The 26,461-nt window shown below is 47.0% G+C and overlaps 1 protein-coding gene across 3 annotated transcripts in view; it reads right to left on the bottom strand.

The window, feature by feature from the left end:
- Positions 1-26,461, bottom strand: part of FBXW11 (F-box and WD repeat domain containing 11) — a 455,869-nt gene that overhangs the window by 125,672 nt on the left and 303,736 nt on the right. For all 3 annotated transcript variants that reach the window (XM_063928243.1, XM_063928244.1, XM_063928245.1), the window contains one exon: positions 4,078-4,196. In XM_063928243.1, coding sequence (XP_063784313.1) covers positions 4,078-4,196 — 119 coding nt within the window. The remainder of the gene's footprint in view (positions 1-4,077; positions 4,197-26,461) is intronic.

The raw sequence follows: 26,461 nt of genomic DNA, 5'->3' as shown, positions 1-26,461 counted from the left end.
GATGGGGTGAGCACATAAGAAACATCAAAAGAGGTCTAGAGACACACGCTCTCTCAGATCACTTCAGGAAACATCATGACTGCTCTACCAAAGCAATAAAAAGATTCATAGGCCTAAGATGGGTAAAGGGACACTGGCGAAGGCGGGACTCAGCACAACAACTGGCTAAAGCTGAAATGAAGATGATCTATGAACTGGGTACCCTTCAGCCAGGGGGACTGAATCTGGAATTCGAAATAAAATGGTTCCTCTAGTCCCTCCCCCCTTTTTCAATATCGACCCATTTAGGGATGACCTTTTTTCTCTCCCCCTTGTAAAATAACCTATAGAGGGGCGGTGCCCTGCTTTCCACCATCCTTCTTGTTTTGGTGGATCTCGGACAACGTCCCTCGGTAACCTGTTATATACTAGTCATTTTACTTAAATATATTCAATTGAATTTTAGGTTTGTGGTTCTCCAAACCACAAAATTAGGATCAATTCTAAGATACTGTTAGTCTGAAAAAGGTCCCCTTTTTGAATTCTGTACCTTTCTCTCTTCCTTACCTGTAATACACCAACCTTCCTACTCTATACATGGTGGAGGGTTTGTCAACTGGTATGTGCTATATTTATCATCCCGCTACAGTTTCATATATGTTAGTAATTTCTTCATTCTTTTATTAGATATGAAATAACACTGAACTGATGTCCACTAATTGATATATATGTGGAAAGTATACAGTACAATTCTCTTACGACCCTAAGAGGATTTCCATGACAACAATAAATGCTAGGAGGGACGGAACAATGACGATAGTGATGGTCACGTGACCGGCCTCTGAGAACGAGCCATGTCTGTGTAATGTTCGTCTACATCCGGCTGAACGGGACTGAGGTTATGATGGCAACGGCCGGACGCCACAGGAGCAGACAACATTTGCCGGGTGCGTGACGACGGGAACGGACGTGCACGTGACCACGGTCACATGACCAGTGTAAGAAATTGCCGATTGGAGTTGCTATGGCAGCGTGATATACAGAGACGGAACTGGTCTTAGCACACAATGATCATGGACATATAGGTAATTGAATGTATAGGGATCAGCTGTGCTGGGACCAATGGAATCCGGAGGGTGGGGATATAATCAGGACTATTGGAGCTAGTGAGGCATTCTACTTTTGGCAGCAGACCTTGAGAAAGACCCGAGGCGGGTCGGAACGCGTGGGTACCTTGCCTTTTCTTCCCCCACATGTTGATACTGATGCTTATGGACTGAACCGGCGCCTGGAGAATACTGAGACCGGGAGATCCCCCTGCTGCAGCTGGGAGAGACCACCGAGATTCACATGCGCATTAGAACTGATGCATGTCAGTTCACCAGGAATCGGTAATCAGCCATTGCTTCCGTTCCTCTCTTGAGGGTGGATTTTTTTTAATGTGAATGTTTCTGTCCATTGTTGACACATGCTGTGTCACTGACCAGTTTCTCTTCCATATTGGAATTTATATGTTTTTAGAATGATGTGTTAATTAAAGTGCTTGTTTTTACGTTATCACACTATTCTTTGCTTTTCCCTCTATTTTCCGGTAATCAATTGATACGAACACTCCTTACCAGGAGACACTATCGGAGAGTAAGAGGTGGATCACCCCGTTACAAACGGGGCAGGCGCTGGTGAAGTAGTATCTTTTCTTCTTTTTTTACATTTGTCTCTGGGGTTGGGAAAGCCCCTCTTAAGATACTGCACAGACTAGCTGCCTATGCGCACTGTTGGGTACTATTCTAAACTGCTTTTCAAGGTTTTCCTCCAGGTGTCTCCGCCCGTGGACAGACTTAGTGGTCCTCTGGGGGTGTTTCACGTACTGTCTATTCCACTTCGTCACTGACTGTGGCCAACGGCCCTTCATGGATCTTCAAAGGGAGCACCACCTGCCTTGTGGTTCTACCCTATGTGCCCTCCCTTGTAGCAGGTGGACCCCTACCAAATTTGAATCGTACTGTATGACTGAGAATGTGCCATGACATTTCTCAGTTATACCAGATGTGTTTTGAAAGCTTTCATTCTCAGTTACCTTCATATGTGTCGGCCTGGCAGGGGGAACTTGACAGGGACCTGGATGAAGCTCAGTGGGCCCGCATATTCTGTTATACATTTGTTGGCTTCTCTTCGATCCAAGTACTAGCAACTCAATATAAACTTCTAGCTAGGTGGTATAGGTGTCCGGTGCAAATCCACAGGGTGATTCCAAGTTTACCTGATACTTGCTGGCGATGCGACAAGGCAATTGGTACCACCCATATTTGGTAGTCCTGTCCGGTCTTAGCGAATTTCTGGCAGACAGTCCGTAAAGTGATGGGTGAGATCACTAAACTCCCTCTGCCAGATACGCCTGAGTTTTGGTTGTTTAACTTAATAGACATACCTCTCTCAACATATAAAACCTCCTTAAGGCATCTGAAGAATACCGCAATGGCCACCACACCATGCTATTGTAGAACTCCGGCTTGCCCTTCTATTTCCCAATGGTTTCAGAGGATAGACCACTATATGATTGTGGAAGATCTTACTCTGTTTTTTAAATCCCCCGTCTCAAATTTCACACCTACCTGGCACAGCTGGTTAACCTTCAGAGAATAAGCGGATTATAGTGTACATGTTGATTCTTCTCCCACTAGGGCACACAGATTCTAGCGGATGACTACCCTTCCTTAATTCCTTCTCTTTATTTCTTCCCTTCCCCCTCATTATTCTAATATTTCCTTCTCTTGTTACTGTTAATCTTTTAGCAATTTATTGTATTTTTCTCTCTCTCTGTGATGGGATGTATCTGATTATTTGCTAACATTCACTCTGACTGCCCACTTACTGTACCTTTTTCTTTTGTCATTTATTTGCACATATTTTATTGTGGGTCTTACATGATATCTTGTATGTGTTGTTGACTTTCATCTCAATAAACACACACTGTACAAGAAAAGAAACCAGCAGAGGTCAAGTAACTATATATAGGGCAGGTAAAACTGGTATAGAAACAGATGATGGACATAATGTAATAGTCTGCGAGATGCAGGCTGTTCCAGAATTTCTGCGAGTTTGCCTGTATTTTTAAAGCAGCAATTATTTACATGGCAAAACCAACCAGGTTTTGCTTTCAAAATGATTGCAGCTTAAATATACAGGAAGACGTGCAGAAATTCCCCAACAGCCTGCTTACATATTGCCCAAACCCTTTATATTCCACCTCTAAAATACAGCATAATGTCCTATCCAGTTCACCTAAATACAGTTAAAATAATGTGTTACAGGTTGAGTATCCCATATCCAAATATTCCGAAATACGGAATTTTTTGAGTTGAGTGTGAAGTAGTGAAACCTTTGTTTTCTGATGGCTCAATGTACACAAACCTTGTTTAATACACAAAGTTATTAAAAATATTGTATTAAATGACCTTCAGGCTGTGTGTATAAGGTGTATATGAAACAAATAAATTGTGTGAATGTCCACACACTTTGATTAATGCACAAAGTCATTAAAAATAATGGCAAAAATGACCTACAGGCTGTGTGTATAAGGTGTATATGAAACATAAATGCATGCTTTGCTTAGACTTAGGTCCCATCGCCATATCATCTCATTATGGTATGCAATTATTCCAAAATACGGAAAAATCTGATATTCAAAATACTTCTGGTCCCAAGCATTTTGGATAAGGGATACTCAACCTGTATTAACTCATGAAAGTTATTAAAATTTATTTTCTTTGGGATGCCTTTAAAACATGTTTAATAGCCAAACTGATCATTTTTGCATTAGGTTTCTAGTCTTTTATGCAAAAAATAAATAAATAGCATTAATATTTCATATTCTACTGCAAGCTAGCACTAATATGCTCCAGTGCTAGACTGAACCAAAGCAGCTGGGATTATAAGAGGATCAGAAGGCAACTGCAGTTTACCTTTTCTGGAAGCTGGGTAACTCCCACATTGGAACTGGTCATTTGGGAGAAAATTTAGGTAATTTCTTCCTTTTATAAAGCCTTTTCTAAACCACCAAAATCAGAATGACTTAACAGCATAATTGAGAAACGTTACCTTACAGTGGAGTCTGAAGAACCAGTTACTATGACTCGCTCATCATACTGTAAACAAAGTACGGATCCAGTATGTCCTGTTAGAATTTTCAGACACTCCAAAGTAGTTTTGTCCCAAATCTGTTAAAACAGAATACAATTATTTTAGAAAAGAAATGTAATTATTGCAGCAACAGACTATAAAACAATGTGCTAGTGTGTGCCAATACATAATACACTGAAGCCCCATACACACTAAACGAGTCCCCGCCGACATAGATATTGGCGGCGGCGGGGACCGGGCGGGTTGCCGGCATCGGTGAGCCAGCGAGGAAGGGAGTGACAGTGGGTGGGTGGCGGGGGTAACGACACCCATGCTGCATGGCTGTCGTTAGAGGACAACTGAACATGTACAGACGTAGGAGTGGGTTGTTAACGATGCGTGGGAGCGCGCATCGTTGACGACAATGAGTGTACACACTCCACAAGATTGTACAAGACCCCGCTCAGATTGGCCCCTCTAATCGAGATCTTTTACTTTCTCCTATAGTGTGTATGGGCCTTAAGGCAATCATTTCAGGTGTTACACTAGGGCAGGCATTCCCAACCACGGTCCTCAAGGCACACCAACAGTGCAGGTTTTAGTGATAACCAGGCTGCAGCACAGGTGACTTAATTAGTAGCTCATTTATTTTGATTTAACCATCTGTGCTGCAACCTGGATATCACTAAAACCTGCACTGTTGGTGTGCCTTGAGGACCGTGGTTGGGAATGCCTGCACTAGGGCTAGATTCACTAACCCATGGTTTGTCAAAGCCAAAGTTTTAAATAAAGCAACAGAAATCAATTTTAAACAAGTCAGGTTTAGAATGGATTCCTGTTGCAGTTTTAAATCCATAGGTCAAATCTGCCGATTATGAGCAGCTTTGACAAAAACGAGTTTTATGGTAAGAACTTACCTTTGTTAAAACTCTTTCTGCGAGGTACACAGGACTCCACAAGGATAGACATTGGGGGAGTAGAGTAGGATCTTGATCCGAGGCACCAACAGGCTCAAAAGCTTTGACTGTTCCCAAGACGCCTCCTCTATAACCCCGCCTCCCTGCATAGGAGCTCAGTTTTTAGTTAACCAGCCCAAATGCAGTAGCAGGAAAAGAGACGACAACAGTTAGTAGCCACAAACACCACATCCTCACGACAGGAGAAGTGTCAGCGGCTAATGCCATACCAAACCAAAGAAGCTAAGCGCGTCAGGGTGGACGCCTTGTGGAGCCCAGTGTACCTCCCAGAAAGAGTTTTAACAAAGGTAAGTTCTTACCATAAAACTCGTTTTCTGCTGCGGGGTACACTGGGCTCCACAAGGATAAACATTGGGGATGTCCTAAAGCAGTTCCTTATGGGAGGGGACGCACTGTAGCGGGCACAAGAACTCGGCGTCCAAAGGAAGCATCCTGGGAAGCGGCAGTATCGAAGGCATGGAACCTTATGAACGTGTTCACTGAGGACCATGTAGCCGCCTTGCACAATTGTTCAAGGGTCGCACTACGGCGGGCCGCCCAAGAAGGTCCAACGGACCGAGTAGAATGGGCCGTAATGTGAGCAGGAGCTGACAGACCAGCCCTCACATAAGCATGTACAATCACCATTCTAATCCATCTGGCCAAAGTCTGCTTGTGAGCAGGCCAGCCCCGTTTGTGAAACCCAAACAGAATAAAGAGAGAATCAGTTTTCCTAATAGAAACAGTTCTCTTCACATAAATACGGAGAGCCCGTAACACATCCAAAGACCACTCTTTGGGAGACAGATCAGGAGAGACAAGGGCCGGGACCACAATCTCCTGATTAAGGTGGAATGAAGAAACCACCTTAGGCAAATAACCGGGACGAGTTCTAAGAACCGCCCGGTCACGGTGAAATATCAGATATGGGGAACTACAAGACAAGGCACCCAAATCCGACACTCTTCTAGCTGAGGCAATAGCCAGCAGAAATACCACCATAAGGGAAAGCCACTTAAGATCAGCTGAACCAAGATGTTCAAACGGAGACACTTGCAATGCCTCCAAAACCACGACAAGTCCCAATGAGCCACAGGCGGGACATAGGGAGGTTGGATACGCAACACGCCCTGAGTAAAGATATGCACATCAGGTAAGGTCGCAATTTTTCTCTGAAACCACACCGACAAGGCCCAAATTTGAACCTTGAGGGAGGCCAGACGCAGGCCTAAGTCCAGGCCCTGCTGAAGAAAAGCCAACAACTTGGCTGTACTAAACTTGGAAGCGTCATAATTGTTAGATGCGCACCAAAGTAAGAATACCAGACCCTATGGTAAATCAGAGCAGAAGCCGGTTTCCGGGCCCGCAACATAGTTTGAATGACCGCCTCAGAAAACCCTTTAGCCCTCAAGACGGAAGCTTCAAGAGCCACGCCGTCAAAGACAGCCGGGCTAGGTCCTGGTAGACACAGGGGCCCTGAACGAGGAGTTCTGGGTGTTGTTGAAGTAGGATTGGACGCTCTGACGATAGGCCCTGCAGGTCTGAGAACCAGTGCCATCTGGGCCACGCTGGAGCTATGAGAAGCAGGATTCCTCTTTCTTGCTTGAACGTCCGTATTACCCTGGGCAGGAGTGACACCGGAGGGAACACGTACGGCAGCCGAAATCTCCACGGCACCGTCAGCGCATCCACGAATGCTGTTTGAGGATCCCTTGTCCTTGCTCCGAAGATCGGAACCTTGTGATTTTGTCGAAATGCCATCAGATCCATGTCTGGAAGGCCCCACTTTTCCACTAGGAGTTGAAACACTTCTGGATGGAGGCCGCATTCTCTGGCGTGTACGTCCTGACGACTAAGAAAGTTCGCTTCCCAATTCAGGACTCCCGGAATGAATATTGCCGATATGGCCGGTAGATGGCGTTCCGCCCATTGCAGAGTCCGTGAGACTTCCTTCATTGCCAAACGGCTTTGAGCGCCGCCTTAATGATTTATGTAAGCCACTGGTGGCGTTGTCAGACTGTACTTGAACAGGGCGGTTCTGAATTAAATGCTGAGTTGAAGACCGCCCGCAATTCCAGAATGTTGATCAAGAGGAGAGACTCCTCCTTGGTCCACCGACCCTGAAGGGAGTGTTACTCCAGCACCGCACCCCAACCCCTTAGACTGGCATCTGTCGTCAACAGGACCCAGTCGGATATCCAGAAGGGACGGCCCCTGCACAATCGTTGGTCCTGGAGCCACCAGTGCAGCGACAGACGGACCTCCGGAGTCAATGAGATGCGAGACCTGATCCGGTGAGGCAGGCCGTCCCACTTTGCCAGAATCAGCCTCTGGAGGGGGCGAGAATGGAATTGAGCATACTCCACCATGTCGAATGCTGACACCATGAGGCCCAGCACCTGCATTGCCGAATGTATCGACACTTGTGGACGAGAAAGAAAGCAACGAATCCTGTCCTGAAGCTTCAGGACTTTCTCCTGAGACAAGAACAACCGCTGGTTGTGAGTGTCCAATAGCGCTCCAAGGTGCACCATGCTCTGAGCAGGGACCAGGGAGGATTCTTCCAGTTGATGAGCCACCTGTGGGCTTGCAGAAACCGGACAGTCATATCCAGATGACACAGGAGAAGTTCTGGGGAATTTGCCAGGATCAACAAGTCATCCAGATACGGTAGGATCCTGACCCCTTGACGGCGGAGTACCACCGTCAACACCGCCATAACTTTGGTGAAGACTCGCGTAGCTGTAGTTAAACCAAAAGGTAACGCCCGAAACTGGTAATGGAGGTTGCCAATCACAAACCTCAGGTATTGCTTATGCGGCACTGCTATAGGAATATGCAGGTAAGCATCTTGTATATCTAGGGAGACCAAATCCATTGAGAATGGGCCGGGAGGACCAATTCTGTTTCGGGACTAGAAACAGCGGAGAATAGTACCCCCGGCCTCTCTGAGCAAGAGGCACCTATACTACCACTTCTGTATCCAGGAGGGTCTGTACCACCGAGTGTAGAGTTTTTGCCCTTCTCTGGTCCAAAGGGACGTCTGTCAGGCAAAATCGATGAGGGGGGCGTTTTTTGAAGGCTATGGCGTAACCTCGATTGACGACGTCCCATACCCAGGCATCTGTAGTGGGGTTCAACCATTCCTGGGTATACCCTAGAAGCCGGCCCCCCACCCTGGGATCCCCCAGGGGGAGGCCCGCCCCATCATGCGGCAGGCTTATCGGTCTTGGAAGCAGGCTGACGGGCAGCCCAAGCTCTTTTGTGCTTTGGCTTACCAGGTTTGGAAGTGCGGGCCTGCTTGTGGTACGCCTGACCTTTTGCTTTACCTGAAGGATGAAAGGAACGAAAGGAAGTACCTTTAGCCTTCGATACAGAAGGAGCGGTACTTGGCAGACAGGCAGTTTTGGCAGTAGCCAAGTCAGCCACTATCTTATTTAAGTCCTCCCCAAACAGAATATCTCCCTTGAAAGGGAGTACCTCCAGGGTTTTTCTAGAGTTCAGATCAACCAACCAGGATCTCAGCCACAATATCCGGCGAGCCAGGACTGACGTAGTAGAGGCCTTGGCTGCTAGAATACCAGCATCAGAAGCCGCCTCTTTAATATAGTGAGAAGCTGTGACAATATATGACAAGCGTTGTCTAGCATAATCAGAAGAGATTTCAGCTTCCAACTCTAGGTCTATGCTTCAATAGCCTCTGCAGCCCATGTTGCTGCAATAGTGGGCCTTTGTGCAGCACCCGTGAGGGTGTAAATCGCTTTCAAACAACCCTCCACACGTTTATCCATAGGCTCTTTTAGAGACGTGACGGTAGTGACAGGTAGAGCTGAGGAAACCACCATCCTAGCCACATGCGAGTCCACTGGAGGAGGCGTTTCCCAATTTTTAGACAGCTCTGGCGCGAGGAGATAGCGAGCCAGCATCTTCTTTTGAGGCACAAACTTCTTCCCTGGGTTTCCCCAGAATTCCTGACGTATTTCCACTAGGTGGTCAGAATGAGGTAAGACTTGTTTAACCACCTTCTGACGCTTGAACCTATCTGGTTTCTTAGGAGGGACGGATGGCTCGGGTTCATCCGTAATTTGTAGAATCAACTTAATACCCTCCAAAAGATCAGGAACATCCACAAGTGAACTACTGTCCCCATCAGCAGTATCAGTGTCAGAATCTGTGGGGTCCGTGTAAGCGCCATCTTCATCAGACGAGGTGTCAGAGACAGCAGTGGATTGTGAGGCGGTAAGAGCTCGCTTAGAGGACCCCTTGGTCTTAGGCGAGCGAGGGTCAGACTTTTTAGTAGTCATGGACTGGTTCAGTTTCTTCAATTGAGCAGACAAGTTATCTGCCCACGGCGCTTTAGCCGCGGGGACCACATACAGTTGAACCGGCATAGGAGGTCCCATAGGGGGCGTTAGTTTAGTAACTAGCGTATTCAAAAGCGTGGAGAAAGTGGCCCACGGCGAGTCATTATGGAACCCCGTTGCCACAGTTCTACTGGGGGGGCAAGGAGCCCCCAGAACCAGAGCCCGCAGCTGCTATATTCTCCTCATAGGTATCTGCGGCGTCAGCAACACCGGTAGTGTTCAGCCCCAGAACCAGACATGATATAACTTGCAATATCAGGTAACACAGTACAATTGTCAGCAGCACAATACCTCTTGCCCAAACCCCTGCGCAGTGTAGTGAGCACCAGCAGGGATACAGGAGAGATATGGTGACTAAAATCACAGAGAAAAATACAAATTAGAGTATATCTTGTGAATATCCTATATGATATTATTATAAACCTGACGCACCAAGCCCCCTCAGGTTATAGAATATAGGGATAGCAAGTTGAGTGAGAGACATGAAATGGAAATCACCCAGCAAGCTAATGCACACACATAGTCACAGTTATACAATACAGAGGTTATTACCAACAATAATACTGCACTGAACTAGCTTATATATATAGCTATGTAGTCAATAGATATAAATAAATGCACTCTTTCTTAACTATCACTGTCTAAATGACATGTAGAATACTTAAGTGTCTTGTAAAGTCACAGCGCTGACTACCAGGCGGCATTACAAAGGAGGATTTGCCAAAGCAATCCCAGGAACAGTGTAGCTGAGAGAAATGGCGCCCAAACACTGACAGGGAGTGAGGGGGAGAGAGATATGCAGCTCCAGGGCGGGAACATTTACAGGAAAATGGCGCCCTGGGGCTGGGGGAGGGGCTCCAGGTCTAAGCCTTATCCCCTCTGCTGGCAAAACCACCTGGTACTGCGGGCTACACATAAAAAGGTTTAAAGAGAAAACCTGACCTGCACCCATGCCCTGGTGATCTAGTGGGATCGCCGGTACTGCCACAGTGTCCACCGGCCGCGCCGGATCGAGATACAGCACGGGTCCCGCGAGCGGGACCCACTCACCACCTCCCGAAGCGCGGCCACGCAATCCGGGAGAGACCTAGTCGTGTGTGCCTGACCAGAAGAAAACCGGAGCCTCCCGCTGTAGTTACCCGGCAACCAGGGCACAGGAGTGTACAGTGCCGCTGGGTAGAGATGGAGCTGCAGCAGTGAATGTCTCCTGACATCTACACACTGCTGCAGCCCTTGAAGTCTTCCCTTTTCTTCATTAAAAAGCTCTTCTTAGGGCTGCCAGGAGCAGCCCCTCTGTTATGTGCCTGCTATCTGCGTCAAAAACTACAAAACTGAGCTCCTGTGCAGGGAGGCGGGGTTATAGAGGAGGCGGCGCTATGCATCTTGGGAACAGTCAAAGCATTTGAGCCTGTTGGTGCCTCGGATCAAGATCCTACTCTACACCCCCAATGTCTATCCTTGTGAAGCCCAGTGTACCCCGCAGCAGAAAAGTCATTTTATAAATCTGTATTGATAAGCTGCAATAGATTAAGTGAATGTTGCACCTTGTTTCTGGAACAAACACAACATGTTTCTTGATCCAAAATAGGGCTCTGAGCAAAGAATGACCATCTATCTTCGAAACAGTGGCGTTATGCCATTTGTTACTTCATAAACCGTAAAAAAAAAAAAAAATTAAAAAGCAAGACCAGACATTGCTGGAAATAAACAGACAGAGACAAAATCTGCACTTTCACGAAATGCAGCCGCAAACCTGCATCCAAACCTCCCTGAAGGAAGGGCAAAACAACGTGAAAAAGGCGAAACCTAGAATAATTAACCCGCACTTCTCACACCACAAGATCCTCTAGACCCTGTGGTAATTGCTCAACAATACCAGATTTTCGGAGAAAAACCCATTGCCTTCAGGAGTCCAGCCTCAAAAGCAAGGCTGTCAAAGCCAACTGGGAAAGGTCTGGCTGTAGTGGAAGATCACGCCAGGGACCTACCACCAGCCTGACGACGTTGGCGTACCAGGACCTGTGTGGCCAATTTGGAGACACTAGGGACACTGATACCCGCTGATCCTTGATCCGCTTGAGTACTCAAGTTAACATGGGAATCAGAGAAAAGAGAAATGCCAGATGGGAGTTCCACAGAATTGTCATGACATACACAACAAATGCCATTGATCTCTGGAACTCGCACAATTCCATGGGACCTTAAAGTTGTAACAAGAGGCTGTGAGGTCCTCCTACGGAAAACCACTTCCGAACCAACTGTCAGAAAACATCCTGATGGAGTAACCACATCCCGGGAGAAACATGGTTCTGCTCCTCCCAATTTTTAATGACCAGTATGTACACCACAGAGATTGCCGGAACAAGTCTACGCCATTGCCCTCGCGCAGCAACCCTAATGATTGACAAACACCATTGCTGTGGCATTGTCTGATTGAATCTGCACCAACCAAGACAGACTGGGTTCCCAACAGAGCTAGATAGGTGGCCAAAGACCATGGGAGGCACAGATGTAAAGCCACCGCCACTAAACCAAGAAGATTTGCGTCACTATAACCAAAGCCGGAGAAACAAAGACCAAGGATCGGCCATGGAGCAGATGATCGGAGACCAGACCATAGGAGAGGTAGATGAGTGCCAACTAACTGAACCAGAAGTTGAGACGAGAAGGACTTGTGCACTCTGAGAATTTCTGTAGAATGTCTCGCAAATGGAATCTGGCAAACTGAATGGTAGCAAAAGGTGGAGCCCATCATGGTCAACAGCGTCAAACACATGACGGCCAGTGGCAAAGCAAAATGGCAGGGCAAGGAGCAGATAGTGAGCAGAGCTGACTGAACCAAAGGAAAGAATGATGACCTTCCTAAATAGGATCGTAAAGGTCCCTAACATCCAGTGAGGGAAAAAAACTTGTTGACCTACATGCCGTGGATCACTGATCAGAGAGATTCCATTTGAAAATTATTTATCCCCCGGCTGGTGTTTAAGGCGTGAAGATTTAGCATCAGCAGGAAGAAGCCATTCGGCTTTTGAACTAGAAAGAGTAAACACAGTGTTTAGATTCCAGCACAGGAAAAATAAAATCCTCAGCAGGGCAGTTATATACTGGTCCAATGCCGCCTTCTTCACCACCATCCTGGGAAAAGCAGTGCCGAAAAAACACAAAGACGGAGGACCCCTGAGGTCAATTATGTAACCATTGGAAACAAAGCCCAAAACCTAAGCATTCGAAGACTACTCCGCCCACTGGCCTCTGAACTGGAGCAGGCTGCTAACCACCTGTGACTAGACTGAATGGGGAAAAACCCAATCAGGCGCTCGGCTTCTTAGGACGCTTGCTCTCGACCATTTGTCCCCCTGAAGTCCCGCTACGAGTTTGTCAGTCCAAGCCTCCATTGAGTGGACAACCCATGCCATGGCTAGCAACGGGTGGACAACAAACCCAGAACCCATAATGATGAAATTAAGGCAATCCTCAAGTTTCTTATCGAACAGATCTTTAAAATGACCACAGAAATTGGACAGGATCCTGGCCAAGCGAGCCACTGGGGCAACTACCTTGGAAGATTGTTACCATTTATCCAGATGATACGTCGGAAGCAGATACAGGGAGGCAAACTGGACTGAAAACTTATTCTATGTTTTCCAGGCTTCCTGTATGAGACCAAAAAGATCTGCAAAAGATTGAAAAGTAACAACCCTCCTGCACAGACACTTGAGAGGCCCAACCAACTCCGTCTGGGTATCCAACTCCATGCAGTCAATGGACAGCCGAACGGCAGAAATTAGCACTTTAACACAATGACCCGCGAGGAATAGTGGTCCTCACCCTCAGGGGGAACTACCACATCCAGAAGCTAACCCTCTTTGCCCTCCGAATATGCCTTGAGGAAGGAAGAGGTTTATGGGCCTCCCGCAGCATATGATCCTCAGAGTGGGCTGATGCAGCTGCATCCTTAGCCTGATCCACTTGCTGAAGTGCCACCAGCTGCACCGAATCAGACACAGGCCGTGTAAATGCCTGAGCCATGGCCGGCTCTACTATGGCAGACACTGCACCCCCCCAAACCCCAGATAGAAATGCGTGCCTGTCCACATGACAATTTCATGTGACAGTGTGCACAAGTAAAAAATAAAGCTATAGGGCTCCCATTAGCTTTAGGGGGGAGGTAGATCTTACAAGCTCAAGCCAGCCTGCTACTCATTACAGACCAGTAAACTTCCACCCTGCGTGGGAGAAAAACAGAAGTCCCCAGTATCCAAAGGATATACCCTGGGTTGTAGGTGGCGTCAGAGGAACGGGCAACAAATGGATAAAGCTTTTGAACTCCCAGGATGCAACGGTCCAGCCTCCCTCTAACCCCGCCTCCTGGCTCAGGGAATTCAGTTTGTTACAAAGATCAAGGTAGGAGCAGAATTATATTGAGAAGGAAGACCTATTCAGACGAGAACACACACACACACACACACACACACACACACACTTCCATACCAGAAGGAAGGAAGTGGTAAGTAAGTGTAAAGATTCTTAAAACAGGTGCATCAGGGTGGGTTCACTGTAGACTTCGGAGAAACAGCGTTATCAATGTTAAGTCTACCATAACTATTGTTTACTCCTTCAGGGTCCACACCAAAATGCAGCATACTGAGAGGCAAAAGTATCAAAGGCATAATGTCTAATGAATGTATTTATTGATAACCACATGACTGACTTACAGAGTTGTTCAACTGAGGGACCACGGTGGCCTGCCCATGAAGGACCTACTGAACGGGTAGAGTGGGCAGAGATATTGTCCGGGATAGGGAGATCAACTTGAGAGTATGCTTCTGATATAGTCATACGAAGCTATCTAGCCAATGTTTGCTTATTGGCAGGCCATCCTCTTGTGAAATCTGTATAGAACAAAGTATCTGTTCTTCTGATGGCACTGGTAGGATTTACGTAGATCCTTAGATCACGTACTACGTCCAATGATGCATCTCCCACAGAGAGATCCAGTAACTGAAAGGCCGGAACTACTATTTCTTCATTAAGATGAAACTTAGAGACCACCTTAGGAAGCTGGCCAGATTTGGTTTGGAGAACCGCTCTATCTGGATGGAATACCAGAAATGGAGGGTGATACGATAGTGCCTCTAAGTTTGATACTCTTCTAGCTGAAACAATAGCCAGTACAAATAAAACTTTAGATGTCAACCATTTGAGATCCACAAGATGCAGTGGTTCAAATGGGTCGTCTTGAAGTGCCCTGAGAACTAGTCCAAGGTCCCACAGGGAGCTGTTGGGGGTAAAAATGAAGGCTGAATGTGAAGCATTAATTGGAAATAGGTGCGAACATCTTGAAGATTAGCAATTTTCCTATGGAACCAAATAGTTAATGCTGATACTTGTACCTTCAGGGAAGTTAGCGGAAACTTTGGTCCATTCCATCTTGAAGGAATGCTAGAATTCATTAAACTGGGATTATATTTTCTGGTAGAACACCGCTGAAAATATGCTTGCCATGTCCGGTAATAGATCCGAGCTGAAGATGGCTTCCTTGCTTTAAGCATTGTTTGAATTATCGCTTGTGAAAAGCCCTCTGCTTTTAATATGGATGTTTCAAGTGACATGCCGTCAAAGACAGACAATCCAGGTGTGCATAGAAACAGGGACCCCGAACCAGTAAATCTGGTCGTTGAGGCAGTAAAAATAGAGCGTCCACGAACAGGCTCTGCAGATCCGTGTACCAATTCCGTCCGGGCCATGCCAGAGCTATTAATATCACGGCTCCCCTTTCCTGTTTGAATTTTCATATCACCCTGGGCAACAGGGAGATTGGTGGGAAGACATATTCCAGATGAAATTTACAGGTTACTGACAGGGAATCCATGAAGATTGCTTCGGGATCCTTTGTTATTGACCTGCATGCTGGTAACTTGTTCTGAAGTGAAACCATTAGGACCACTTCCGGCAGACACCATTTGTTTACCAGATTTTAAAAGACTTCTGGGTGCAAGGCCTATTCTCCTGCATGAATGTCGTGACAGCTAAGAAAGTCCGCTTCCCAATTTAGGACTCCGGGTATGAAAACTGCGGACACTGCTGGATGATGAAGTTCTGCCCACCTTAATGTGTGGCTTACCTCCCTCATTGAGGCACCCAAATATATTTGTTCAGAGCTTTGAGATTGAGAATGGGTCGGTGAGACACATTTGGTTTCTGAACCAGAAACAGGGTGGAATAGAAACCTAGTCCTCACTGTTCTGAGGGAACTGGTACTATCACTCCTGATTGTAGAAACTTCTGAATTGCATCTTGCAGAGCCCTGGCCTTCATTGCCATTGGCGACGGACTGGTACAAAAGAACTGTTGAGGGGGGCGCTTCTTGAAGGCTAAGGTGTACCCGTGAGACACCGCTGCTTGCACTCAGATATCTGTGGTGTACTGCTGTCAGACCTGTGCAAATTGAAGAAGATGGCCTCCCACCCTGGGGTCCCCCAGGTGGAGGCCAGGGCCATCAGGCAGACGGCCTGTCTTCTGGTTTAGAAGTCAGGCATGTGGTTGACCAAGCCTGTTTGGCCCTAGTTCTGACAGTTTTATCTGATTGGGATTGTCTGACATGAGCCTTTCCCTTAGCTTTACCATAGGCCCAAAAGGACCGAAAAGCAGGGACTCTAGGTCTTGAAGAAGAAACCCAGCTTCAGACAATAGAATATTGTCCAATCCTGTACCAAACAGAATATTTCCGACAAAGGGTAGAGATTCCAATACTTTCTTAGATTCCGTGTTAGCCATCCATGAATGTAGCCGAACAGCTCTGCGAGCTGCTACCGAAGAAACTGATGCTTGAGAAGCTAATATGCCCATATCCAGGGCTGTTTCTTCCATATAGACAGCTGCTTGCTTTATATTAGCTATATGAGATAACTGTTCTCTTGTTCCAGGTACTGAGAAATCATTATCCAAAGCTTCAGCCCAGCATGCCACTGCCTTAGCCACTCAAGCTGTGGCCATAGCAGGTCTTGTACTTGCTCCTGTTAGGGAAAATACAGTCTTAAGATGGCTATCAATTTTTCTGTCTGTTGCATCATTTAATGATGTTAAAGGCAGAGGTAATGTAGAATTGTGCACCAGTCGAACTATATGAGCATCTACCTTGAGAGGTACTTCCACTTTACACAGTCCACAGGTGGGGGAGTATAGTAAGAATCCAATTTTTTTGGTATCTTAAATTTCTTGTATGATTTCAGTCAACTGATCTGAGTTTGGGAATTCAGTTTTTACTGTTTTTGGACGTTTAAAGATTAGAGCCTTAGAATTTAGGTTCTATTACCTCATACATTGGCAAAATGGATTTTACTGCACAAATTAACTCAGGAATATCTACTAAGGTATGGTGCTCCTCTTCTCTTGAGGTAGACTCAGGGAGAGGATCCAGCGTCATCATCTGAAGCACCCTCGTAGATTGTGAGGGAGGCGCCCCATGTTTATCTGTTTTCAGATCAATGGACCTGTCTGCCTGTAACAACTGCTGAAAGGCAGTCGAGGTCTGGGCCAGATCTTGGACTGAGTGTGACAACACATTCATCCATGGAGGTCATATAGATTTAGAAGGATTATGTGGGTACCCCATACCTAGAGATATAGCCTGAGCCACCAAGTGATCCGCTAGATTTGATAAAACCTGTGCAAAAGATGCCCAAGGGGGTTCTTGTGCTTGAACAGGTTTCTGGCGTAAGGCCTGTCTGTTAACAAGTTTAAGGTTATTCATAAAACTATAACTGTTTGCATATAACTCATCCTGCACCAAGTCCTAAAGCGTTAACCCTGCTTTGTAGGAAAAACAGGATATTCATATGGGTGCTGCATCATTACCCTTGCCTCCTGAGACATAGCAACAATATTTAACACACAACAGTGTAACTATCCGCAGTAATGTGATAGCCTTCACTTATGTATATTTAAAGTGAAGTACAATCAGAACTTACCCTGCACTGCACCAGCAATGAGGGTATGTAAAAATAGGATTTTAATACCTACCGGTAAACCCTTTTCTCCTAGTCCATAGAGGATGCTGGGGACTCCAAAAGGACCATGGGGTATAGACTGGATCCGCAGGAGACATCGGCACACTATAAGACTTTGAATGGGTGTGAACTGGCTCCTCCCTCTATGCCCCTCCTCCAGACCTCAGTTATAGGAACTGTGCCCAGGGAGACGGACATTTCGAGGAAAATAATTTTTGTTAAACTAAGGGTGAGACGCATACCAGCTCACACCACAAACACACAGTACAACTGGATTAGCAGGAAAACAGATAACCGTATGAATGAAAAACAGCAACAAGTTGAACATAACCGATACACAACCTTCGTGTACCCGAAAACAACAACTAAGAATACAACTGCAAGTAACAGTCCGCACTGGGATGGGCGCCCAGCATCCTCTACGGACTAGGCGAAAAGGATTTACCGGTAGGTATTAAAATCCTATTTTCTCTTACGTCCTAGAGGATGCTGGGGACTCCAAAAGGACCATGGGGTCTATACCAAAGCTCCAGACCAGGCGGGAGAGTGCGGACGACTCTGCACCACCGAATGAGCAAACATGAGGTCCTCATTAGCCAGGGTATCAAACTTGTAGAACTTAGCAAAAGTGGTTTGAACTCGACCACATAGCTGCTCGGCAAAGCTGAAGTGCCGAGACCCCTCGGGCAGCCGCCCAAGACGAGCCCACCTTCCTGGTAGAATGGGCCTTTACTGACTTCGGCAACGGCAATCCAGCCGTAGAATGAGCATGCTGAATCGTATTACAAATCCAGCGTGCAATAGTCTGCTTGGAAGCAGGATTCCCTATCTTGTTGGAAGCATACAGGACAAACAGAGCCTCCGTTTTCCTAACAAGAGCCGTTCTGGCGATGTAAATTTTCAAAGCTCTTACGACATCGAGAGATTTTGGCACCGTCACGGCCTCCGTAGCCACAGGCACCACAATAGGTTGATTTATGTGAAACGAAGAAACCACCTTCGGCAGAAATTGTTGAGGAGTCCTCAATTCCACTCTATCCACATGGAAAATCAAATACGGGCTCTTGTGAGACAAAGCCGCCAATTCAGACACCCGTCTGGCGGATGCCAAGGCCAAAAGCATGACCACTTTCCAAGTGAGAAATTTCAACTCAACCTTTCGCAAAGGTTCAAACCAGTGAGACATAAAAAATTGTAACACCACGTCAAGATCCCACGGTGCCACAAACGGAGGATGGATATGCAGCACTCCCTTCACGAAAGTCTGAACTTCAGGCAGGGCGGCCAATTCTTTTTGAAAGAAAATAGATAAAGCCAAAACCTGCACTTTGATGGAACCCAATTTCAGGCCTGCATCCACGCCTGCCTGCAAAAAATGGAGGAAACGACCCAGCTGGAACTCCTCCGTAGGAGCTTTCTTGGCTTCACACTACAACACATTCTCCAAATACGGTGATAATGCTTCGCCGTGACCTCCTTTCTAGCCTTAAGGAGAGTGGGGATAACTTCCCCGGGATTACCCTTTTGAGCTAGGATTTGGCGTTCAACCTCCAAGCCATCAAACGCAGCAGCAGTAAGTCTTGAAAAACGCATGGCCTCTGCAGTAACAGGCCCTCTCTGAGAGGAAGCGGCCAAGAATCTTCTATGAGCAATTCCTGAAGATCCGGATACCAGGCCCTCCGTGGCCAAGCTGGAATGACGAGTACTGCCGGAACCATTGTTCGTCTTATGATCCTCAACACTTTTGGAATGAGAGGTAGAGATGTGCACCGGAAATTTTTCGGGTTTTGTGTTTTGGTTTTGGGTTCGGTTCCGCGGCCGTGTTTTGGGTTCGACCGCGTTTTGGCAAAACCTCACCGAATTTTTTTTGTCGGATTCGGGTGTGTTTTGGATTCGGGTGTTTTTTTCAAAAAACACTAAAAAACTGCTTAAATCATAGAATTTGGGGTCATTTTGATCCCAAAGTATTATTAACCTCAAAAACCATAATTTCCACTCATTTTCAGTCTATTCTGAATACCTCACACCTCACAATATTATTTTTAGTCCTAAAATTTGCACCGAGGTAGCTGTGTGAGTAAGCTAAGCGACCCTAGTGGCCGACACAAACACCTGGCCCATCTAGGAGTGGCACTGCAGTGTCACGCAGGATGGCCCTTCCAAAAAACACTCCCCAAACAGCACATGACGTAAAGAAAAAAAGAGGCGCAATGAGGTAGCTGTGTGAGTAAGCTAAGCGACCCTAGTGGCCGACACAAACACCTGGCCCATCTAGGAGTGGCACTGCAGTGTCACGCAGGATGGCCCTTCCAAAAAACACTCCCCAAACAGCACATGACGCAAAGAAGAAAAAAAGAGGCGCAATGAGGTAGCTGTGTGAGTAAGCTAAGCGACCCTAGTGGCCGACACAAACACCTGGCCCATCTAGGAGTGGCACTGCAGTGTCACGCAGGATGGCCCTTCCAAAAAACACTCCCCAAACAGCACATGACGCAAAGAAGAAAAAAAGAGGCGCAATGAGGTAGCTGTGTGAGTAAGCTAAGCGACCCTAGTGGCCGACACAAACACCTGGCCCATCTAGGAGTGGCACTGCAGTGTCACGCAGGATGGCCCTTCCAAAAAACACTCCCCAAACAGCACATGACGCAAATAAAAATGAAATAAAAAAGAGGTGCAAGATGGAATTGTCCTTGGGCCCTCCCACCCACCCTTATGTTGTATAAACAGGACATGCACACTTTAACCAACCCATCATTTCAGTGACAGGGTCTGCCACACGACTGTGACTGAAATGACGGGTTGGTTTGGACCCCCACCGAAAAAGAAGCAATTAATCTCTCCTTGCACAAACTGGCTCTACAGAGGCAAGATGTCCACCTCATCATCATCCTCCGATATATCACCGTGTACATCCCGCTCCTCACAGATTATCAATTCGTCCCCACTGGAATCCACCATCTCAGCTCCCTGTGTACTTTGTGGAGGCAATTGCTGCTGGTCAATGTCTCCACGGAGGAATTGATTATAATTCATTTTAATGAACATCATCTTCTCCACATTTTCTGGAAGTAACCTCGTACGCCGATTGCTGACAAGGTGAGCGGCGGCACTAAACACTCTTTCGGAGTACACACATGTGGGAGGGCAACTTAGGTAGAATAAAGCCAGTTTGTGCAAGGGCCTCCAAATTGCCTCTTTTTCCTGCCAGTATAAGTACGGACTGTCTGACGTGCCTACTTGGCTGCGGTCACTCATATAATCCTCCACCATTCTTTCAATGGTGAGAGAATCATATGCAGTGACAGTAGATGACATGTCCGTAATCGTTGTCAGGTCCTTCAGTCCGGACCAGATGTCAGCATCAGCAGTCGCTCCAGACTGCCCTGCATCACCGCCAGCAGGTGGGCTCGGAATTCTGAGCCTTTTCCTCGCACCCCCAGTTGCGGGAGAATGTGAAGGAGGAGATGTTGACAGGTCGCGTTCCGCTTGACTTGACAATTTTGTCACCAGCAGGTCTTTGAACCCCAGCAGACTTGTGTCTGCCGGAAAGAGAGATCCAAGGTAGGTTTTAAATCTAGGATCGAGCACGGTGGCCAAAATGTAGTGCTCTGATTTCAACAGATTGACCACCCGTGAATCCTTGTTAAGCGAATTAAGGGCTCCATCCACAAGTCCCACATGCCTAGCGAAATCGCTCCCTTTTAGCTCCTCCTTCAATGCCTCCAGCTTCTTCTGCAAAAGCCTAATGAGGGGAATGACCTGACTCAGGCTGGCAGTGTCTGAACTGACTTCACGTGTGGCAAGTTCAAAAGGTTGCAGAACCTTGCACAACGTTGAAATCATTCTCCACAGCGCTTGAGACAGGTACATTCCACCTCCTATATCGTGCTCAATTGTATAGGCTTGAATGGCCTTTTGCTGCTCCTCCAACCTCTGAAGCAAATAGAGGGTTGAATTCCACCTCGTTACCACTTCTTGCTTCAGATGATGGCAGGGCAGGTTCAGGCGTTTTTGGTGGTGCTCCAGTCTTCTGTACGTGGTGCCTGTACGCCGAAAGTGTCCCGCAATTCTTCTGGCCACCGACAGCATCTCTTGCACGCCCCTGTCGTTTTTAAAAAAAATCTGCACCACCAAATTCAAGGTGTGTGCAAAACATGGGACGTGCTGGAATTTGCCCAGATTTAATGCACACACAATATTGCTGGCGTTGTCCGATGCCACAAATCCACAGGAGAGTCCAATTGGGGTAAGCCATTCCGCGATGATCTTCCTCAGTTGCCGTAAGAGGTTTTCAGCTGTGTGCGTATTCTGGAAACCGGTGATACAAAGCGTAGCCTGCCTAGGAAAGAGTTGGCGTTTGCGAGATGCTGCTACTGGTGCCGCCGCTGCTGTTCTTGCGGTGGGAGTCCATACATCTACCCAGTGGGCTGTCACAGTCATATAGTCCTGACCCTGCCCTGCTCCACTTGTCCACATGTCCGTGGTTAAGTGGACATTGGGTACAGCTGCATTTTTTAGGACACTGGTGACTCTTTTTCTGAGGTCTGTGTACATTTTCGGTATCGCCTGCCTAGAGAAATGGAACCTAGATGGTATTTGGTACCGGGGACACAGTACCTCCAACAAGTCTCTAGTTGGCTCTGCAGTAATGATGGATACCGGAACCACGTTTCTCACCACCCAGGATGCCAAGGCCTCAGTTATCCGCTTTGCAGCAGGATGACTGCTGTGATATTTCATCTTCCTCGCAAAGGACTGTTGGACAGTCAATTGCTTGGTGGAAGTAGTAAAAGTGGGCTTACGACTTCCCCTCTGGGATGACCATCGACTCCCAGCAGCAACAGCAGCGCCAGCAGCAGTAGGCGTTACACGCAAGGATGCATCGGAGGAATCCCAGGCAGGAGAGGACTCGTCAGAATTGCCAGTGACATGGCCTGCAGGACTATTGGCATTCCTGGGGAAGGAGGAAATTGACACTGAGGGAGTTGGTGGGGTGGTTTGCGTGAGCTTGGTTACAAGAGGAAGGGATTTACTGGTCAGTGGACTGCTTCCGCTGTCGCCCAAAGTTTTTGAACTTGTCACTGACTTATTATGAATGCGCTGCAGGTGACGTATAAGGGAGGATGTTCCGAGGTGGTTAACGTCCTTACCCCTACTTATTACAGCTTGACAAAGGCAACACACGGCTTGACAAATGTTGTCCGCATTTCTGTTGAAATACTTCCACACCGAAGAGCTGATTTTTTTTGGTATTTTCACCAGGCATGTCAACGGCCCTATTCCTCCCACGGACAACAGGTGTCTCCCCGGGTGCCTGACTTAAACAAACCACCTCACCATCAGAATCCTTCTTGTCAATTTCCTCCCCAGCGCCAGCAACACCCATATCCTCCTCATCCTGGTGTACTTCAACACTGACATCTTCAATCTGACTATCAGGAACTGGACTGCGGGTGCTCCTTCCAGCACTTGCAGGGGGCGTGCAAATGGTGGAAGGCGCATGCTCTTCACGTCCAGTGTTGGGAAGGTCAGGCATCGCAACCGACACAATTGGACTCTCCTTGTGGATTTGGGATTTCGAAGAACGCACAGTTCTTTGCGGTGCTTTTGCCAGCTTGAGTCTTTTCATTTTTCTAGCGAGAGGCTGAGTACTTCCATCCTCATGTGAAGCTGAACCACTAGCCATGAACATAGGCCAGGGCCTCAGCCGTTCCTTGCCACTCCGTGTGGTAAATGGCATATTGGCAAGTTTACGCTTCTCCTCCGACAATTTTATTTTAGATTTTGGAGTCCTTTTTTTACTGATATTTGGTGTTTTGGATTTTACATGCTCTGTACTATGACATTGGGCATCGGCCTTGGCAGACGACGTTGCTGGCATTTCATCGTCTCGGCCATGACTAGTGGCAGCAGCTTCAGCACGAGGTGGAAGTGGATCTTGATCTTTCCCTAATTTTGGAACCTCAACATTTTTGTTCTCCATATTTTAATAGGCACAACTAAAAGGCACCTCAGGTAAACAATGGAGATGGATGGATACTAGTATACTTATGGATGGACGAGCGACTGCAGACACAGAGGTAGCTACAGCCGTGGACTACCGTACTGTGTCTGCTGCTAATATAGACTGGATGATAATGAGATGAAATTAATATATAGCAATCATCTTTGAGCCAGTGCAATAGGTGACTAGTGTGCCTTTAAAAGCCATAAAGTCTGTGGCAGGTACACATTACATCTAGCAGGCAGATGATGCAGCAGTGTGGTAGTCAGGTTTTAAGACTCTGTGATAGTGTAGGACCTGTATGAAGGTGGGGTACCTTGAATCGGTATACAGGCTTCCGTGCATTGGCCAATCCACCAACTAAACCCCCATCATTTATTTATTGAATTGTTGAGGATAAGTGAGTTTACTTTGGTGAGTGCTGGGTTCTCTGTTTGTATATATATATATATATATATATATATATATATATATATATATATATATATATATATATATATATATAATATCACTAGTACTGCAGCCGGACAGGTATATATATTTATTATGTAATGACTGATGACGGACCTGCTGGACACTGTCAGCTCAGCAGCACCGCAGACTGCTACAGTAAGCTACTATAGTAGAATGTATCAAGAAGAAAGAAAAAAAAAAAAAAAACACGGGTAGGTGGTATACAATTATATATATATTATATACAATTATATAATATATATATATATATATATATATATATATATATATTAAACTGGTGGTGATTAATTAAACTGGTGGTCAGGTCACTGGTCACACTATCAGCAACTTGCAAGTAGTACTCCTAAGCAGACAATCACAATATATACTGGTGGTCAGTGTGGTCACAATGGCAGTGTGGCACTCTGGCAGCAAAAGTGTGCACTGTACGTTAAAATATGTACTCCTGCAGCCTGCTCTCAGACTCTAACTGCTCCCCACTGTCTCCCCCACAAGTCAGAAATACACAGTCACACTATCACTTCAGCAAGTAGTAGTACTCCTCCTAATGCTCCCCAAAATTACTAAAGTAATACTGTGTCTCTCTCTACTCTAGTCTCACTCTCTATAAACGGAGAGGACGCCAGCCACGTCCTCTCCCTATCAATCTCAATGCACGTGTGAAAATGGCGGCGACGCGCGGCTCCTTATATAGAATCCGAGTCTCGCGATAGAATCCGAGCCTCGCGAGAATCCGACAGCGGGATGATGACGTTCGGGCGCGCTCGGGTTAACCGAGCAAGGCGGGAAGATCCGAGTCGCTCGGACCCGTGTAAAAAAAACCTGAAGTTCGGGCGGGTTCGGTTTCCGAGGAACCGAACCCGCTCATCTCTAAATGAGAGGTAGTGGAGGGAACACATATACAGACTGAAAAACCCACGGAATTACCAGGGCGTCCACTGCACTGGCTTGGGGGTCCCTTGACCTGGAACAATACCTCGGAAGCTTCTTGTTGAGGCGAGACGCCATCATGTCTATTTGAGGAATTCCCCAACGACTTGTCACTTCTGCAAATACCTCTTGATGAAGACCCCACTCTCCTGGATGGAGATCGTGTCTGTTGAGGAAGTCTGCTTCCCAGTTGTCCACGCCCGGAAGGAAGACTGCTGACAGAGCGCTCACGTGCTTTTCCGCCCAACGGAGAATCCTTGTGGCCTCCGCCATCGCCGCTCTGCTCTTTGTTCCGCCCTGGCGATTTACGTACGCCACCGCTGTTACGTTGTCCGACTTTATCAGGACAGGTAGATCTCGAAGAAGGTGTTCCGCTTGCAGAAGGCCGTTGTAAATGGCTCTTAACTCCAGAACGTTTATGTGGAGACAAGTTTTCTGGCTTGACCATTTTCCCTGGAAACTTCTTCCTTGAGTGTCTGCTCCCCAGCCTCGCAGACTTGCATCCGTGGTCAGAAGGACCCAATCCTGGATCCCGAACCTGCGTCCCACAGGAGAGAAATTCTGGTCCTGGGAGATAGACTTATTTTCCGGTGCATGTGCAGGCGAGACCCGGACCATTTGTCCAGCAGGTCTCACTGAAACACCCGGGCATGAAACCTGCCAAACGAAATGGCTTCGTAAGCCGCAACCATCTTCCCTAGCACTCAAGTGCATTGATGAATCGACACTCTTGCCGGTTTCAGAATCTCCTTGACCATGCATTGGATTTCCAGAGCTTTTTCCGCTGGAAGAAACACTCTTTGCAGTTCCGTGTCCAGGATCATGCCCAAGAAAGGCAGCCGAGTTGTCGGAATCAACTGAGACTTTGGCAAATTTAGAATCCAATCATGATGTTACAGAACCGTCAGGGAGAGTTCCACATTTCTTAGCAACTGCGAGGAGATCGTCCAAGTACGGGATAATTGTGACACCCTGCTTGCGTAGAAGTACCCTCATCTCCGCCATGACTTTGGTGAAGACCCTGGGGGCCGTGGAAAGCCCAAACGGCAACGTCTGAAATTGGTAATGATAATCCTGCACCGCAAATCTCAGAAAAGCTTGATGTGGAGGATAAATCAGGACATGTAAGTAGGCATCTTTTATGTCGACTGACGCCATAAAATCCCCCCCTTATAGACTGGAAATCACAGCCCGAAGAGATTCCATCTTGAACTTGAAAGTTTTCAAATACAGATTGAGGGATTTTAGGTTCAGGATCGGTCTGATCGAGCCGTCTGGCTTTGGCACGGGTTCTCCCCGTTGGGACGGGGGAACCAGGACAATGACACTCTGTTGACACAGCTTTTGAATCGCAGCATTTTACTACTTCCCTTTCTGGGATAGAAACTGGCAAGGTGGATTCGAAAAATTGGTGGGGGGGTGGGGGTTATCTCCTGAAACTCCAGTTTGTACCCTTGGGACACTATGTCTAAGACCCAAGGATCTAGGCCCGATAGAAACCAGACCTGACTGAAGATTCGGAGATGGGCCCCCACCAGCACGGACTCCCGTAGGGGAGCCCCAGCGTCATGCAGTGGACTTGGCAGAGGCGGGGGAGGACTTTTGGTCCTGGGCGCCAGACACAGC

Source organism: Pseudophryne corroboree, chromosome 6 (genome assembly GCF_028390025.1).
Source record: "Pseudophryne corroboree isolate aPseCor3 chromosome 6, aPseCor3.hap2, whole genome shotgun sequence".
NCBI lineage: Eukaryota > Metazoa > Chordata > Amphibia > Anura > Myobatrachidae > Pseudophryne > Pseudophryne corroboree.
Note: the sequence above shows the minus strand (reverse complement) of the source record. Positions and strands in the feature narration are given on the sequence as shown.